Here is a 17,885-nt window from a genome sequence, read left to right on the forward strand (position 1 = left end):
TCTCCAAACCTCTGTTCCTCAGGTGTAAAATAGGAATGTCCTCTGTTTTGCCTCAACTCAGAGGGTTCTGAAATCCTCAAATGACCTTGGGTACATGAAGTCAATTTATAAATTTTAAATGCCTATCCAGATATCAAGTACTATTAAGCAGAACTTATATGAGGGTTAGTGAGCATCCATATAGGAGTAGAAAAAAGATCCACGAAGTCGCTACTTTTTTGCTGCAAATACCAGGGCTTTCTACTTTTTCATTAAAGATTAGAGTTATTTTTTATTGGAAAAAAATTGGGTTGTAGGAACAGAAAGCAACATGACATTGGGTACTCGGGTGCTGGTATAAGGAGAAAAAGAGAAATCATGTTTATTTTGGATGGCGCATCAGGTGATCTTATTTCCAGTGGCATAATCCCTATAGTTATAGTAAAGTACGGACAGTTAGGTGGTACAGTGGATAAGGTTCTGGGCCTGGAGTTAGAAAGACTCAGCTTCTTGAGTTCAAATCTTGTCTCAGACACTTAGCTGTGTGACCCTGGGCAAGTCACTTAACCCTGCTTGCCTCATTTTCTTTATCTATAAAATGAGCAGGAGAAGGAAATGGCAAATCGCTCCAATATTTTTGTGAAGAAAACCCCAAATGGAATCATGAAGAATTGGACACAACTGAAAAATAACAAAAGAGAAGAGTAAACTGTTTTTTAATTGAAGGTGGTGATGATTGTCATCTCACCATCCACAATCTCTTATTGGCCTTCTCTTTAGGGTCACAGATTTAGAGCTAAAAGGCATCACAAAGAAAGTTTCTGACATCAAAAGGGCAAATTCTGTTTTCTTAATGGGCTTTGGGGAAAGGAAAGTAGCCTGTGCCTACATGTGAAACTCTCAATATTGTAAGTGAAACTTTCAGAAACCCTTACTTCCTTTTCATGACCAAACTTAAAAAAAAATGTCATGTGAATTTAATGCAAGTGAAAAAGGTGATTTTAGCAGCCCTGAGGATTGTTATTTAAACAAAAAGAATTAAAGAACAGTTGCTATAAAAAGCAAGTCCCTTACAACTCAACTAAAGGAGATATAGGAAGAAATTGTGCCTTGAAGTTAGACCAGTCAATAAATTTTTATTAAACTCCTGTTTTTGTAAGATAAGTCATGTGGTCTCTTTTCTGCTAAGCCTAAGAGCAAGAGTATCTATGTGAGTGGTGTATATGGTTTGAGAGTGTGTGTATACACACATACACACACACACGTATATGTATGTGTATATACCCCTATACATGCATGGATTCATATACACACATACACATAGGGTTCTGTGAAACAGGCCAATTAAGGACCTTAAGAAATGGGATTAATTGAATTCACACATTTCACTCTTTCTAATAGGTTGACAACAGTGCCAGTATTTTGGTTGTAAGGATCAAATGAAGAAACTTTGTAGAAGTTGGATGGCACATCAGGTGATCTTATTTCCAGTGGCATAATCCCTATAGTTATAGTAGAGTATGGACAGTTAGGTGGGGCAGTAGATAAGGTTCTGGGCCTGGAGTTAGAAAGATTCAGCTTCTTGAGTTCAAATCTTGTCTCAGACACTTAGCTGTGTGACATGTAGAAGCTTTGTAATCCTTAAAATGCTGTATATGATGGCTATTATCATTGTTAATGTTAATGTGTTGATGATGATAAACTTTGCTTCCAAGTCAAGGCTAACGTTGCCCTGAGACATTGCCACATTGGGGGATGACTGGCTCACAAATACTGAGAAATCCCACCCTGGCAGTTACCTGCAAGGTGGCTGGTGAGACATTAAGCAACAGCCTAAAGACTGGGTGATATCAACTGGTGTTCCCGGGTTTCAAGACTTTGCATCCTACTGTTTCTGGGGCTTTTCTACTGGTGTTGTTCCAGCAAAAGGAAGGGAGAAGAAGGGGGAGAATCTGTAGGTTTCCGTTATTTCTGTGTCTCTTGTCACTGGCTGGCTGGGCTATCAAACTGGCCAATGGGATATTATAATTAATGAAAACTGATGTTGATGACATAGGAAGGAAGGCACAAGGTCTCCCCTTCCTACATTAGAACAAAATACATGCCTACAATTCTGCTTCCAACTGTCAAGCAGAGTAAACATTTCCCAAGAGATCTCTAAATTTAAAGAGACAAAACCAAAATTAGTTAAGCCCGACAATATTTTTGTTGTGGGCAGATATTAAGGATTCACAGTTATATGCTAACAATTAAAATCATAAATTTACACAGAGACAGGAATGCATATTGTATTTGGAATCAGAGACAATAATGGAATACAATGGATAGAGTGCTAGACTTGGAATCAGGAAGACCTGAATTCAAATCCAGCCTTGGACACCTTTATTAGGTGTATAATCCTGCGCAAGTCATTTAACCTCTGTCTCAGTTTCCTCAGCTGTAAAATGAGGATAATAATAGCACCTACCTCCTAGGTTTGTTGTGATGATAAAATGAGATAAGTATTTTGCAAACTTCAAAACTCTCTTATTACTGATATTATTTATTAAGTCTTGGGGCTCTGCTATTTGTTTCCTGTGAAATCTGGAGTAAGTCATTTCATTTCCCTGTACCTTAGTTTCTTCATTTGTAAAATAAAAGAGTTGAACTAGATGATCCCTCAGGTCCCTCCCTGTGATCCTACAACATAATGACCAGACACAGGGACATAATTCTACCCATTTCTACCTGCCCCTGCTACTTCTAAATGGTTACCACCAAGATAAATACGATCACTGAATTTTTTTAAAGGTTCTTATATCTAGTCCATGTTTGTCAGGTTCAGGAATTAATAGATAAATGCTTGTTTTCATAACAATGGTGGGTAATTATTCTGGTGTTTGAGATGAGTCCAGAGAGAACTACAGTGATGGCCAGAAGCTGTGGTTGAGGGACTATACTTAGATAATTTGGTCCAGACCACAGACCCAGGTTATAGTTGTGGTTTCCTAACACTGGTAGACCCTAGGACTGCTACTATAGCCACACTTAAAGAGAAATTTAATTCACCAGAGGGAAGAACCTGAGCTAATGTGCTGTTGTGACTTTCCTACTAACTGAATGCTCTTTGGCTGGACCCCCTTCCTTCTGCCGCTTCCTGTCTTACCGTAGACATTCCCTAAAGGTCAAACCTTGGTTCCTTGATTCACCCACTCTAGGCTTTTTTCTTGGTAAGTCCATATTAGAGCTTCCATGATCTCTTCATATTATCCAAACTCTAGTTCTCACATCTCCCAATGCTTAGTGACTGTCTACAGCTGAATATCTCTACTCATCTTCAACTCAACATGTCCAAAACCAACATTATTGCTGTTCATCCATCACCTTCCATCATTCATACGTTTCTTGTCCCTGGATGACTGGGCCAACCAGCCCATGTTGACTAATTAGCCTATATGATAAAAGAGCTGGTGAAAGCAGATGTAGGTGACATTGGCATGAAGGAGGGCACCCAGTATTTTACCAAATGTAGCATTCACTTTTAGTTACTCACATACTCTCTTGCATTGTTAATTGGCTGTTTTGCACATGAAGTTGCTCTCTCTCTAGCTAGACTGTAAACTCATAATAGAAAAGAGACTTTTCCTTTGTATCACCTCTAGTGTGATATTTGATATCTAACAAATAGAGGAAGCAATGAATACTCTTTTTTGGGCATTTATTGTCTCTTCTATTCTTAAATCATATCAGTTTTTTGATGATCTATCCCTCTTTCTCTCTCTCCCCATTTTTTCCATTCTGTATATTTGAGTGAACCTTTAAAATCATCATTATACATTCTAAACAATTTAATTGTAGCCAAGAATATAATTAATTATAATGATGGTAGCATTAAAGTGGTACTTTAAGGTTTGCAAAGGGCTTTACATATGTCATCGCATTTTATCCTCACAATAGCCCTGGAAGGTAGATGCTGCTATTATCCTTATTTTACAGAAGAAGACACCGAGGCACTGAGAAGTTAAATAACTTACTTAGGGACACACAGCTAATAAGTGTCTGAGGCAAGATTTGAACTTAGGTCTTCCTGACTCTAAGTCCAGCATTCTAATGCACTGTATCACCTCCCAGAAGCAGTTTGGCACAATGGAAAGAGCTCTGGCTTTGCAGGCATAAGATCTGAGTTCAAATCCTGCCTGTCAGGACCTGAATAAATCACTTAGCTATTCTAGGCCCCAGATTCCTAATCTGTAAAAGCAGGAGATTGTACTATATGGTCCTGCTCAGCTCTAAATATTTGATCCTATAGAAAAGACCAGGAAAATGGTCTTTTCTTTTAAAACAGTCTTCTACCTCCATTAAAAAGCCCTCTTTCCTTTTCTTCGTAGAATTATTCAGATGAATGTGATTCGTTCATTAGTTATTTCATTTGGTCTTCGTAACTACTGAAAAAATGCTCTTGAAGATCACTAGTGATTTCCTAATGGCCAACTCAACTGGTCTTTTCTCACTGCCATGGGTAACCTTAACTTTTATGTAGACCACATTCAGATCCTTATGAAATCATGGCCATTCAGATGGAAATGCCCAATGAAAGAGCCCTACTCTGCCTTTGGGGATTGTGCCATGGGAAATAAGATTAGCAGATGTTCCATTCAATATAAACTGTACTCTTTCCCCAGGTCCCCACCCACTGACATAAACATCTTCAGTACCTCAAACTGAGCTTACCCGCCAGTTGTTTAGCATGGTTTGCAGTCTCTGAGCTGGCCTGCTTTTGACGCCCAGAAGCTGACTTCTCTTTTTCATTCTTACTGGAGTTGCTCTCTAAGGAAGACAGCCTTTCAGCCACAGCTTTCTTGGCTTCCAGTTTCCTCTGCCGGCACGTCTTGGCAGGCTCTGCCAACATTCTGACTTTGCGCCGAAAGGAGCTAAGCACCTGGATAGATCCATTCCTCTTTTTTTCCTCCTGGGCTTCCACACTGCCAAACTCATCCATGTTAGAGACTTTGTACAAAGGCAGAACATGGAGCTGCTCATCCTCAGGTGTTCTCCCAATTTCCCGATTGTCTTCTCTGGTGAGTGTGCAAACCTAATACGGCAAAAAAGAAATGAAAGCTTCAGTTTCTGTTCAAGAAAGCGGGAAAAAATAGAGTTGTCCCCTTAATGCTTCACCTTTCACTGCTAGGCTGGCTGGTTCAATGACACTTGCCAAGGGAGTCCAGAATCATACTTGGCTGTTCGCAGTGAAACATAAGGTTGAAATGAATCATAAACAATCATAAACCTACTCTCTTTGGAGGGAAGTAAGAAAATGGATAAATCTGACACATTTATACCTTCCAAGGTGGTGATCAGGCTGTATGTAATCCGTTGACTACTCTGTTCAAGATCTATACTTTGCTTTTTTTTAAGCAGTCTTCCCTACTTTTCTCACTTCAAACCTTGAATTCTAAAATATGTAAAAAACAAAGTATTCTCTTCAAGCCACTTTTATGAAATAATCTCAATTCTTTTTCAGTTGCAGGATGTCTACACATAGCATTCCACTCTTGCACTCAAAGGAACATTGCAATAATTCCCTTCCCTCTCCAATTCCCACTTTCGAACTTTCTTTCCTTGTTTAAAGAATGTCCAAGTGATTCTACAGTGAAGATCTGTCTGAGATAATACCAGGAGATGACAGCCTGGTATGTGAGATGAACATATTCCCATTTCTATCCAGCATTTCTCTTCTCTCCTCCCCCTCCCCCAGTGGTTTTAAATCAAATTTATTGATTACTTTTCTTCTTCCAAATTAGAGAACCGAGGCTTCTGTGGGAGATAAAGGAGATGAGAAGTTACTTTTGTGTTTCAAAGGTGGAACACTGGGTAGAGGGCTGGATTTGGAAGACCTGTGTTCAAATCTTACTTTAAACACTTACTAACTGTATGAACCTAGGCAGGTCATTTAACCTTGCAGCTTCAGTTTCCTCATCTGTAAAATGGGTATAATAATAGCACCTACTTCACTGGGCTTTCATGAGGATCAAGTTAGACAATTTATCTAAAGTGCTTTGCAAACCTTAAAGAGCTATATGAATACTAGTTGTTTGTATTCATCCATCAATTGATGGATGGATACAGGTCATATAAAACCAGATAATAAAAATCATCTAAACCTAGTCTTGGAGTGAATTTGTTACATGTATAGCAGATGTATTTTTACAATTGCATTCACTTGAGCAGACATTAGAACAGCTTCCACTGTAGTCTGACGTCAGCAGCATCTTTGTAAGGAGATGATCTGGGATTCTTAAGGGTCAAGGTACAGAATGTAAGCAGCTCTTTGCATAACCATGTAGAGAACCTTTGAATACAGGTCTAACAGGACTATGTGTAAATGTTTTCTGAGGAACGCCCTTGGTTAAGATTGGAGGGGATTATAACCAGGATGTTGACTATTAGACAATGGACGTTTTTGAGCACAACTATTCACACAGTACAGGAGGAGGAAGTACCTACACATCCAAAATTATAGCTTTTTTGAAGTATTAAACCTATTACAATGACCTTATAATGTACTTTCATTTCTGAGGTGTGTAAGTACCCTGACCAAGCCTATTGTTCTAAGCAACTAACCCACAGCTTCTCTTCCTATCTTGTTCACACCCATATCATGACACTTGTGTCTTTCCCTCTAACCTCTTACCTCCTGACTCCCTCTACTGCTATGACCTATAGAACCCTTGTTCTTCAGTTAAGTTTTCTGGTTCTTTGCTTGAACTATAACATGGCCTTTCTCTTGATTCCCCTTCCATAGTTACTTTATCTTTTCCCTTTTCCTAGCAAACCACACAATTCAATAAACATTGATGATAATGGATGGGAAGTGCCTCCTCCTTAATCCCTAGTATCACTTCAAGACCTTCTTCTCCTTCTCCTTCTTCTCCTCTCCCTCCCTCTTCCTTCCCTGCCTCCCTCCCTCTCCAGAATGACCCCATTGAAAATCCTCACAGTTATTGACCATTGCTACCATGTATCCATTTCCATCATCTTAACTGATCTTAGCACCTGACTCACATTCTTCTCCTATACTTGATTTTCTCCCATCATCCTTACACATTTCTCTATTTCCACATCCATGTTGGTCATGTAGATTCTCTAGCTTCATATTTCCTTGATTTCTTACATTTGGTTTTCTACCATCACCCTTGTACATTTCTTTACTTCCACATCATTGATCAAGTAGATTCTTTAGCCTCAGTTCCTCAATTTCTTAGACTCCAAAACCTCAGTCTACAACATCAGCCATGTAACAAGGCAATGCAGTACTACTGAGATTCATGTTCTTGTACTTCATTAGGTTTTTCTCTTGGCAGAAGATTTTACCACCTACTTTATAGAGGAAATGGAAACCACAAAGTACAAATTCCCTAATATTCATTCTTTATCATCCCCTTAGCTCTGTCCTTTCACCATTCTATTCCATCCACCTGTGCCTTAAAAAAGGGGTGGAGAACCTGTGGCCCTGAGGCTACATGTGATCCTGTAGGTCCTCAAGTGCAGCCATTTAACTGAATCCAAATTTCACAGACCAAACCCTTCAGTCAAAGGGCTATACTTGAGGACCTAGAGGGCCACATGTGACCTCAAGGTCATAGGTTCCCCATCCCTGTCTTAAGTCCTTCCCTTTGGGAACTTGCTCCCCTCAATTACACTTTTCACTTTCCTTTCTCTCTCCAAATATGCATAGATCTTCCATATCTTGAAAAACAAAAAACTTCACCTAACTCCTTCCTTTTTTAGCAAAACTTTTATAATGAATGTTATACATTCGTTGCTTACTCTTTCCTCACTCTCACAACTTGGATTTAGGCATCATCACTATTAAAACAATACTCTTGATGATCACTAGAGACTTCTTAATCGACAAATCTAATGATCTTTTCACAATTCAGCGTCTGTGAACTAGCATGTGAGACTATCAGATTTTGTTTGTTTTCTTGACAGTCTCTTCTCTTGCTTTCCATGAGACTGGATGATCTTGGCTTTACTGTTTTGGTGACTGTTTCCTTCACGGATCCCTTCTACCCTTTCTCTTTCCTAGGGGACATTCTTTAAAGTTTTTATTCAATCTTTAAATTTGCTCCTTCCAAGATTTCACTCCTATAATTTCAATTATATTATATCAAAATTATTCCAAATTGGAGATTTCCCTAACTTTTCTTCCAAATTCCTTTTCCTTCTTAATGTTTCCATTTGAATGTCTTTTCATCACTTCAAATTGAATATCTCTCTAAGAGTATTTACTTGCTATTTCACCTCAAACAAGCTTCTCCCTGATTCTCCTGTACTGTACTTTAATGTTACCATCTTTCTCCAAGTCAATGAAACCCCAATGTCCTCTTTGATTCTTCCTCTGCTCTTATCTGTCACATCCAACTAGTCATTGAATTCCATAAATTTCCTGCACTTCAGTAATTTCCTTCCTGTTATTCTCTTATGACTGAACTGTGACAGGTAACTTCCTAAGTGATCCCCTTACCTTTGGGTCTTCCTCCTCTCTAATCTATCTAAAACAGCATGGCCAGATTAAGTTTCTATCACTTTCATGGTATTACTATTCCAGTCAAAGTTCCCCATTGTTTACAGGTTAAAGGCTACCCTCCTTTATCCAGCACCCAATACCCTCTGCCATATAGCCTTGATATTCTTTTCCCAATGAATTTTCCCACCTCAATGTCTTTATTTCCTTTACCTGGAATGCCCTGATCTATCAGTGTCTTGGGAGATACTGGGTACTGTGATATAGTGACTGAAAATATTAGATTGAGAGTTAGAAGATCTGGGCATGAGTTTAAGCTCTGCAACGTACCAACTATCTAGTATTCAGATGGGAAACCTGTGACCCTGAGGCCACATGTGGCCTTCTAGGTCCTTGGGTACAGCCTTTTGGTTGAGTCCAAGTTTTACAGAAGAAATTATTATCTTATTAAGGGGACTTGTTCTGTGAACTTTGGATTCAGGCAAAGGGCTGCACTTGAGGACCTAGAGGGCTACCTGTGGGCTCACCAGTTCTATTTCCACTATACTGAGCTGACTCTGTCTTCCCTAGAGAGCCTCCCCATAGGTAAGATCAAGCAAGATAGGTCAGTGATTCCACAGATATAGGGAACAGCCTCTACCAATGTAGACAGAGCCTGCTCTGCAATGTATGATCTTGCTTGCCTGGCACTCCAAGAGATTAAATGACTTGCCCAGAACCACACAGAAAATATTCATGAGAGGTGGAACTGGAACCCAGGTCTTCCCATTTCTGGGTCCAGCGTCCTATCCAGTTGGCCATAGCTCCTCTTTAGATGATATGTTTCAAATGCATGTGAAGTAAGCCCTAGGACTGGGAAAGGAACCAGTGGGGAGGTGTATACAGTTAGAGTCAAGGCATCATTCCAAATTCATTCTCTGGCACTTTCGTCAATGGCAGGGTGAAGGTACCCCAGTTACCTAGGGGTTCAGCTGGACACTCATGCCTTCCTTTTTGCCAGTCCAGATATCCAAGCATATACCCCTCTTTTGTAATGCAGACCACACGGATATCTTGGCTGGTGAACGATTCTATGATCAGTGACTTGTGAAATGCCAGACGCACGATACTTTGGCATTGCAAGTGTTCCTTGGCAGCAGGTTGCAGCTGGCAACATGCTCTCCCTGCTGTAGACTCGTCCTCAGAATTTCCATGAAATTCTCATATGCTTGTCACAGAGTTTGGCTCTAACGTGCCAGCATGTTCCAAGGGCAATAGCAATGCCAAGCAGGGTCGCCATATAACAGCACCCCATTCATAAAAATGCTGTTTCACATGGCTTCTGAAGAGAAAATACATATTTTTCCCCCAACGAAGCACAGCAAATGCAAAGAAGCCTCTAATGCAGAAAATGAGACTGACCCTGGTTGGGAGATGCCATCACTTACCAGTGTACTGCCATTCTGCATGTTGTGCAAATCTCTGTGGGCATGAGCACAGAAATCTAGGCAGGCTGTGACTCCAGAGAATGGGCGACCTTCCTTTAATCCCAGACGGCACTCCGGGGCTCTATGCTCATATTCAATCTGGAAGAAGACAAGAGAGTAAGCAGCACAACTCTGACCAATACACACGCAGACCATTCAAAGCATCAGTATTTCTGTACCTCTGCTCTGCAGAAACAAAGTAGAATTACACAACACAAAGCAAATCCATGTCATAATAACAGTGTTTCAACCACATACATCTTTCTTTACTTTTTGAGTGTTACTGCCCTATACTTCTGCATCCAGGATATCCCTAAGTCTATGTAAGTCAGAGTTTCTTAACATGGAGTCTGTGAAGTTTTTTTAAAAAATATTTTGAGAGTTGTATTTCAAGAGAGTTATTTTCATTTGACCTCCTATGTATTTTGTGTATTCAAAAACATTATTTTGAGGAGGGATCCATAGCTTTGTCCAACTGATACAAAAAAGATTTGGAATCCCTGGTCTAAACGGATAAGAATGTGTTATATTTGGGATGGAGAAACAAGGACTAAAACAAATGAAAATCTTAAATTGATAGTCATGGCCAAGCTCATGTGTAGCTGTGTGACTTATGGTTGGCTAGGACAATTGATTACTCCATCAAGAAATATTTACTAAGTGCCTACTATGTGCTAAGCTATGTGGATACAAAGAAAAGCAGAAGTGGTCTTGAGTACCTTACAGTCTAATAGGGGAAACATCTTGCTAACAACTATGCATAAAAATTGAAAATAATCAAGAGGAAAGACACTTGAGGTAAGGGTAATTGGGAAAAGCTTTCTCTGGAAAGTCAGATTTTGGCTAGGATTTGAAGGAAGCCAGGAGCCAGAGTTGGGGACAGAGAGCATTTCAGGCATAGGGACAGCCAGTGATAAAGCCCAGAGTCAGGAGATGAAGTATCCTATTCAAGGAACATTGAGAAGGTCAGGGTCTCTGGATCAAAGAGTATGTGGTGAAAGAAAACTGAAAAGATAGGGTGTGGAACAGGAATGCAATGAGGTCAAGATCAAAGGACCATTCACAACTGGACCCATTAGCTTCACTATGTTCTATGGGCACAGGATACAACTTTATTTCGAATTAACTATTCAGAAACTTCATATTGTGTTATTACAAGTGAGCCTAATAGGTAAGTGTGGACTGATTAATAATCATCCACACTTTGTGGGGACCTTTGTTCTGTTGTCATTTTCCATCATGTACTACTCTCTGTAACCCCATTTGGGGTTTTCCTGGCAAAGGTACTGGAGTGGTTTACCATTTCTTTCCCCAGCTCATTTTACAGATGAGGAAACTGACGCAAACAGGGTGAAGTGACTTGTCCAGGGTCACACAGCTAGTCAGAATCTGAAGATGGATTTTAACTCAGATCCTCCTGACTCCAGCCACTCTAGCCACTTCATCACCTTGCTGCCTATTGTAGTTGTGCAGAGCTATATAATAAAATATTTTGATTTTTTGATTTATTTATTTTTAATTTATTTTATTAATTTTTGATTATGAATCGAAGTGTTACTTTAATATACTAAGGAAAACACATGATTGTGAGGCTCAGTGTGTTCCTGTTGATATACCTCTTTCATGAATAGTTATATCAATTCAATTTAATAAAATTTTGTTAATCTCATGTTTTCGGTATTAGACATAGACTAAAATGAAACAGTTCCTTTCCTTCTATTGGAGAGATCCAACATGTGCGCATATAAATAAATTGGGTTTGGACTTGAGATTTTACTCATTTAGGGAACTTCCATGGGAGGCTCCACTCCCTCTCTTGAAGCAGGTAGCTACCTTCTCTCTTGCTTCTCTAGTCTCAGAAAATTTTCTAGAGAGAGGTATCAAATACTTCCACAATCCCAGCACACCCAAACTAGATTAAAATGTAATTGGGAAATATTTAACAAAATACATAAAAATACAATAGTGGGTAATAATGTTAATATGTGGTTTTCTAAGTTAACATGTGGCAGCAGGGGTCCTTGAGTGGCCCCCTTTTCCCTGAAATTTGCGGTTAAGTGATTTTTCCCAGGGTCATAGAGCAGGCCTTGAATTTGCCCATGCATTCCTGACTTGAAGGCCAGCCCCCTAACCCCTGCACCATCTTGACCCTCATCAATATCTTATTTGAGGGGAGAGGACTAACATCTGGGGAGCATGGACATTCAAGACTTTTCAGAGGAGGTTGTACTTGAGATGAATCTTGAAAAAGCTAAAGATTTCGGGAGGCAGAGACGTGGAGGGAATGCATTCCAGACACTGGAAACAGCTTTTTGCAAAAGGTAAGAGGTGGGGCTGGGGAGGGGTGATTGGCAAGCTCAGGAAGAGTCAGTTGGCCTGTTTGATTGAAATGTAGAATGTGAGCTCTGAGAGAAGAATGCAAAGGTAGTTTGGAGCCATATTGTAGAAGGCTTTAAAAATGTCAGGCTGAATTTTTATTTTATTCTAGAGAAAATATAGAGCCACTGAAGGCTTTGCAGAGGGGCATGATGTGGTTGGTGCTGTGCCACAGGAAGATGATCTTGGCAGTTATGAGGATGATGGATTGGAGAAGAGACATTCTGGAAACAGATGATGGATCAAGTTAGGGTAGTGTCCTGTGAATGGAAAGAAGGAGATGGATAAGAAATATGTTATGGTGGTAGAAACATTCTAATGGCAGAAAGTGAAGAGGGATTAAGACACCTCTTGATGAGGGTGAAAGAGGAGAGTGTGAAAACTGGCTTGAAGCTTAAAAAAACCCTAAGATCTTGGCAACTGGTTGCATCCTTTCCTGGCAAATAGAGAGAAAAGAAATGGAAGCAGTGTCAGATTTTATTGTTTTGGGCTCAAAGATCATTGCAGACAGTAACTGGAGCCATGAAATTAAAAGGCACTTACTCCTTGGAAGGAAAGCTATGGCAAATCTGGAGAGCATACTAAAAAGCAAAGACATCACCTCGCCAACAAAAATCTGTATAGTCAAAGCCATGGTTTTTCCAGTAGCAATGTATGGCAAGAAAGTTAGACAATAAGGAAAGCACTAAAGAAGCCATGCTTTTGAATTGCGGTCCTGGAGATTTTTGAAAGTGCTTTGGATAGCAAGAACAAATCAATCAATAGTTAAAGAAATTAAGGCTATTCATTGCAAGGTCAAATACTAAAGTTGAAGCTTACGTACTTTGGCCACATAATGAGAAGATGGGAAAGACTGAAGGCAAAAGGAAAGGGGGAGGGCAGAGGATGAGAAGGGTAGATATCACAGAAACAATGAACACGAACCGGGACAGACTTTGAGAGATAGTGGAGGAGAGAAGGACCTGGCATGCTGTGGTCCATGGGGTCATGAAAAGTTGGACATAACTGAAAATGACTGAACAACAACAAACATTTTTTACCTTGATTCCATCAAATGAGAGAAGAATCATTAAATAATAGTAATGATGATGATGATGATGATGATGATAGATTATTTTTATAGGGAATTTCATATTTGGTCATCATAGCAACCTTTGGAAGTAGGTAAGTGCTGGTAGCAACAAAGGAGGTGGCAGAAGAAAGGCTTTGAGGACAGAGTGAAGCAAGTTGTGGTGGAGAGATTATTGGAAAGAAAAGCAGTCAACAGATTAGGTAGCAGGTGACAAATAGAAAAAGATGGTCTATTCATTTGGAACAAAGGCACTGTGCCACTTGGGAGCAAATGCAAACTAAAGAGGAATCTTTACATGTGTCGAAAGGAGTTAGGAACATTAGGCAGCTAGGACTGTTGCCTAGGTTCCTTCAGCCACAACGATAAGCACTTATAATCACCATAAATAGCTAAAGCCCCACAGATAGACTGCCTTTTAAAGTGGCAGTAGTATACATGATATGCACAAGGGCGTGACAAAGGAAGTTTAAAAAGTCAATCCATCAACAAGCATATTTATTAAGTGACTTCTATGTGCCTGGCACTGTGCTAAGTGCTAGGAATACAAAGAAAAGCGAAAGAGAATATAACTATAAAAAAACCCCAGTTCCCTCTCTCAAGGAGCTCCTGGTCTAATGGGAGAGAGGGGATGCAAACAATTATGCACAGACAAGGTAAAAGCAGATAAAACTGGAGGTAATCAACGGAGGGTGAAAAGTCAGGATTAAGCTGACCTTTGAAAGGTTAGCACAAAGGATAGCTCCTCCCATAAGACTCTATCTCACAGGAACTAGTGCAATTAGTTTATTCTAATGAGATTCATCCTTCAGCAGGTGATAAGTGACATATTCATATCCTCTTTACTACAAGAAGAAATAAAATCCTCTACACTCATCATATGTCTATCTATCTGTCTGTCCGTCCGTCCATCCATCCATCCATCCATCCATCCATCCATCCATCCATCTATAAGATTATCAAGGAACACCCTTGATCAGTTGCCTGCACACAGACACACACACACAATGTAAACTATTAGAGCTTAAAAGAGCACTAACACTTTTGGGATACCATATATATATATATGTATGTATGTACGTATGTATATACATATATATATATATATATATATAAAATGTACAGAGTTTGCAAGGGTTGAATTACTTTCTATATAGTTTCATTAACATAATTTTGAAAATATTCCATTGGAGGAAAAAAGAATTTAATATAGAGGTTAATCATATGTCTATTTGAATTAAGTTCTTCTATATTTGAGTCATTTGTGTCTCTCAGTTAATGATAATGTTTTGAATTTCCACAAGCATGAATGACTAAGATGCAAATATAGTTCTCTTTTTATGTTAGAAACCTAGGCTTAATCAATATTTTTCACTTACTGACAACTCCACCCAGGACACAGGATAGTACTTAAACCAAAATACAATTCTATTCCAACAGGACCACAGACAACATAGCAGATCCTGAATTTCTTTAATCTCGTTTAGTCTTTAGTTGATATTCTACAAAGCCATGTGCTTATGTAATTTTGTACATACAGGCTTTATATGGACTTATTCACTAAAAGGGAGGGCAGGGGCAACAAAGCTAAATGTGAGAAACTGTTTTAGGGTCATTAGCTCTGAACTGAACTCACCAGAAAAAACACATCTGCTTAAGGAGAAACTGGTTCAGTTGCCTTTTAAAGTCATCAAAAATGTTTTTCAAAAACAATATTTTAAAAGCACATTCTACTGAGTACATCATTTTATTTGTTTTGCTTTGACATTTGTTTTGCTGTCAACTTTTGAAAGTATGTTGATATTTCAAGTGCTTCTGGATAGCTCTAGAGAAGAGAGAACTTGGATCAACTCATCAAAGGCATGCTATCTACAAATGGGCATGATACAGAGTTTATCAAATATTCTAGCCAAATTTAGAAAAATATATTTATTGCAGGAAAGAAAAGTTTTCTCTGCATTTCAGTCACCACATATAATAATTTATTCAGCTACTGAATTTATTCAATGGAAAGTATTTGCTTGGTATCATTGAATATAAACAATTGCTTATTTTAACATGGATGAATATGTCCTTTAATTATTATTTTTTAAAAATTCATTGTAAGGTAGGACAACTGGTTAGAAAGAGATTACAAGGGCCTTTTTGCTGGCAGGTACAGCTGGGACTGACCAGCCCATATGCAGTTTTGAGTTATAGCTCCTGGGGAAGAGTAGTCACATGGGAGGAGGACCCTGGTCACATTTTCAAGGCAAAAAGAAACACTAGTACTTCCAAGCATTTTTTGATAGAATGATGAGAGCTGAACAGAAAATCTGACATTCAAATACCAGACTCAAGAGAAGCATAAAAAGGTAAACATAAAAGAATAATCATAAGGGATTCAATAAAGTTAAACCATTTATATCCCTATATGGGAGGATGATACACACAACTCTTATAAACTTTATCATTATTAGGACAGTTAGAAGTTTACATATACAGAGGGTGTGGGTATGAATAAATTATGTTGGGATGATCTCAAAAGAAAGTGTAGGAGTGAGAAAGAGAGATGCGCTGGAAGAAGGGGGATAGGAGAGATAGAACAGGGACAATTTTCTTTCATAAAAGAGGTATGCAAGAAAGAGCTTTTATAGTAGAGGAAAATGGAAGGGAATGGTAGGCAATGCTTCAATCTCACTCTCATCAAAACTGATTCAAATAGGTAAGAATACATATACACACTCAGCTGGGTAGAGAAATCTATCTTACCCAATAGGGAAATAGGGGAGAGGGTATAAGAGATATGTTGGGGTGGGGTGGAGACTGTAAGAGAGAGGGAGGATTAAGGGATGCAGTGGTCAAAAAGCAAAATAGAATTTTGTGGGAGGGACAGGATAAAAAGGGAGAAGGATAAACAGAAGAAAATAGCATAAAGGGAAATACATAATTAATAATCATTACTGGGAATGGGATGAGTTTACCCATAAAGCAGAAGTGTATAGTAGAAAGGACCGCAAACCACAGTCCAACAATTTATTGTATATTAAGCACACTTAGAATAGAAAGATACACACAGAGTTTAAATAAAGTGCTAGAGCAGAATCTTTTATGCTTCAACTGAAGTAAAAAAGGCAAGGGTTGCAATCAGGATCTCAGATGAAGCAAAATCAAAAATAGACCTAATTAAAAGAGGTAATCAAGGAAACTACATTTTGCTAAATGTTATTGTAGACAATGAAATAACACAAAAATTGTAGCAGTTTCTCTGATAAAGGTCTCATTTCTCAAATATATAGGAAACTGAGACCAATTTCAGAAAAAAAATGGCAAGATTTATATGAACTGATACAAAGTGAAATGAGAACTGGGAGATCATTGTACATAGTAACAGTAATATTGTAATGACAATCAACTGGGAAAGATTTGACTGCTATGATCGTTACAATGATCCAATACCATTTCAAAAGATTATTGATGAAAAAATGCTATCCCCATCTAGAGAGAGAACTGATAAACTCTGAATGCTAATTGAAGTTGAATTTTCTCATTTTCTTTATTTTTTTTTGCTTTGTTTTACAATAAGGCTAATATGTAAATATGTTTTGCATGCTTTCACATTACATGATTGACATGATACAGCTTGCCCTCTCATTGGGTGGGTGGGGATGTGAGAGGGAGGAAGACTACCTGAAACTCAAAATTTAAAAAGAAAATGTTATAAATAGATAAGTAATAATTTAAAAAAATTTAAGGACTGGAAAAAGATCCATTGCACAGGAATAGCATGGATGACTTAAGATGGGAAATATTTATCTGGGAGTGAAACATGAAAATGGTATTTATGGTTGATCTTGTTTAATGTGAAACTTGGAATTCAGATCAAGGGGACTGATGGACCCATTTCCCATACTTTGTGCCAGGCAGAACACATATAAAGAAATAGGACCAGTTCTGGACATCATACTTTAAGAGAATTATGGGTAATAGCATCCAGAGAAAGGTAACCAGGGTGGTAAAGGTCAAGAAGCTATGCTTGGTGAAAGAACAGAGGTTCTTTAGCCTATGAAAGATAGAGCTTCAGTTGGGAGTGAGGAACGGCAGGGAGATGGCTCATGAGAGCCATCTTTAAGTATCAAAAGAAATATGAAAGAGAGTCTAAACACTCTGTATTGTTCCATATTGAAAAAAATTCCTTATGGGGAGTTTCCTTATACAGACAAAATAACAGCTATGGACAAAAAATACATCTGTTAGGTTTGTTTGGGAATGCCCACATTGCCTAATATGGAGGTTGAGGGACCTTTGGAGCATGAGCAGATCACCCTAGCTGGAGGCCCTTTGTGTTGGGTAGCACACAGATCAGTGTGGCCTCCTTTGATTGACTGTGTAGATAGAATAGGTCTAAAGTGACATCTTTTAAGTACCATCAATCTAAACAGTTTTCCAAATTCCCAACAGTCTTGCCTCTTTGTTTCAACAGAACTGAGCCCAATGAGGAGAAATTACT

At 38.8% G+C, this 17,885-nt stretch overlaps 1 protein-coding gene across 3 annotated transcripts in view; it reads right to left on the reverse strand.

The window, feature by feature from the left end:
* TET2 (tet methylcytosine dioxygenase 2) overlaps positions 1-17,885 on the reverse strand; it is a 159,695-nt gene that overhangs the window by 5,991 nt on the left and 135,819 nt on the right. For 2 of the 3 annotated variants that reach the window (XM_072623078.1, XM_072623079.1), the window contains 2 exons: positions 9,913-10,050; positions 4,690-5,050 (listed from right to left, as the gene is read on the reverse strand). In XM_072623078.1, coding sequence (XP_072479179.1) covers positions 4,690-5,050; positions 9,913-10,050 — 499 coding nt within the window. Of the gene's footprint in view, positions 1-4,689; positions 5,051-9,912; positions 10,051-10,107; positions 12,588-17,885 lie in introns of those variants that run through there. The other variant, XM_072623080.1, reaches the window with a different exon arrangement.

The sequence above is a fragment of the Notamacropus eugenii genome, chromosome 7 (genome assembly GCF_028372415.1).
Source record: "Notamacropus eugenii isolate mMacEug1 chromosome 7, mMacEug1.pri_v2, whole genome shotgun sequence".
NCBI classification, from domain to species: domain Eukaryota; kingdom Metazoa; phylum Chordata; class Mammalia; order Diprotodontia; family Macropodidae; genus Notamacropus; species Notamacropus eugenii.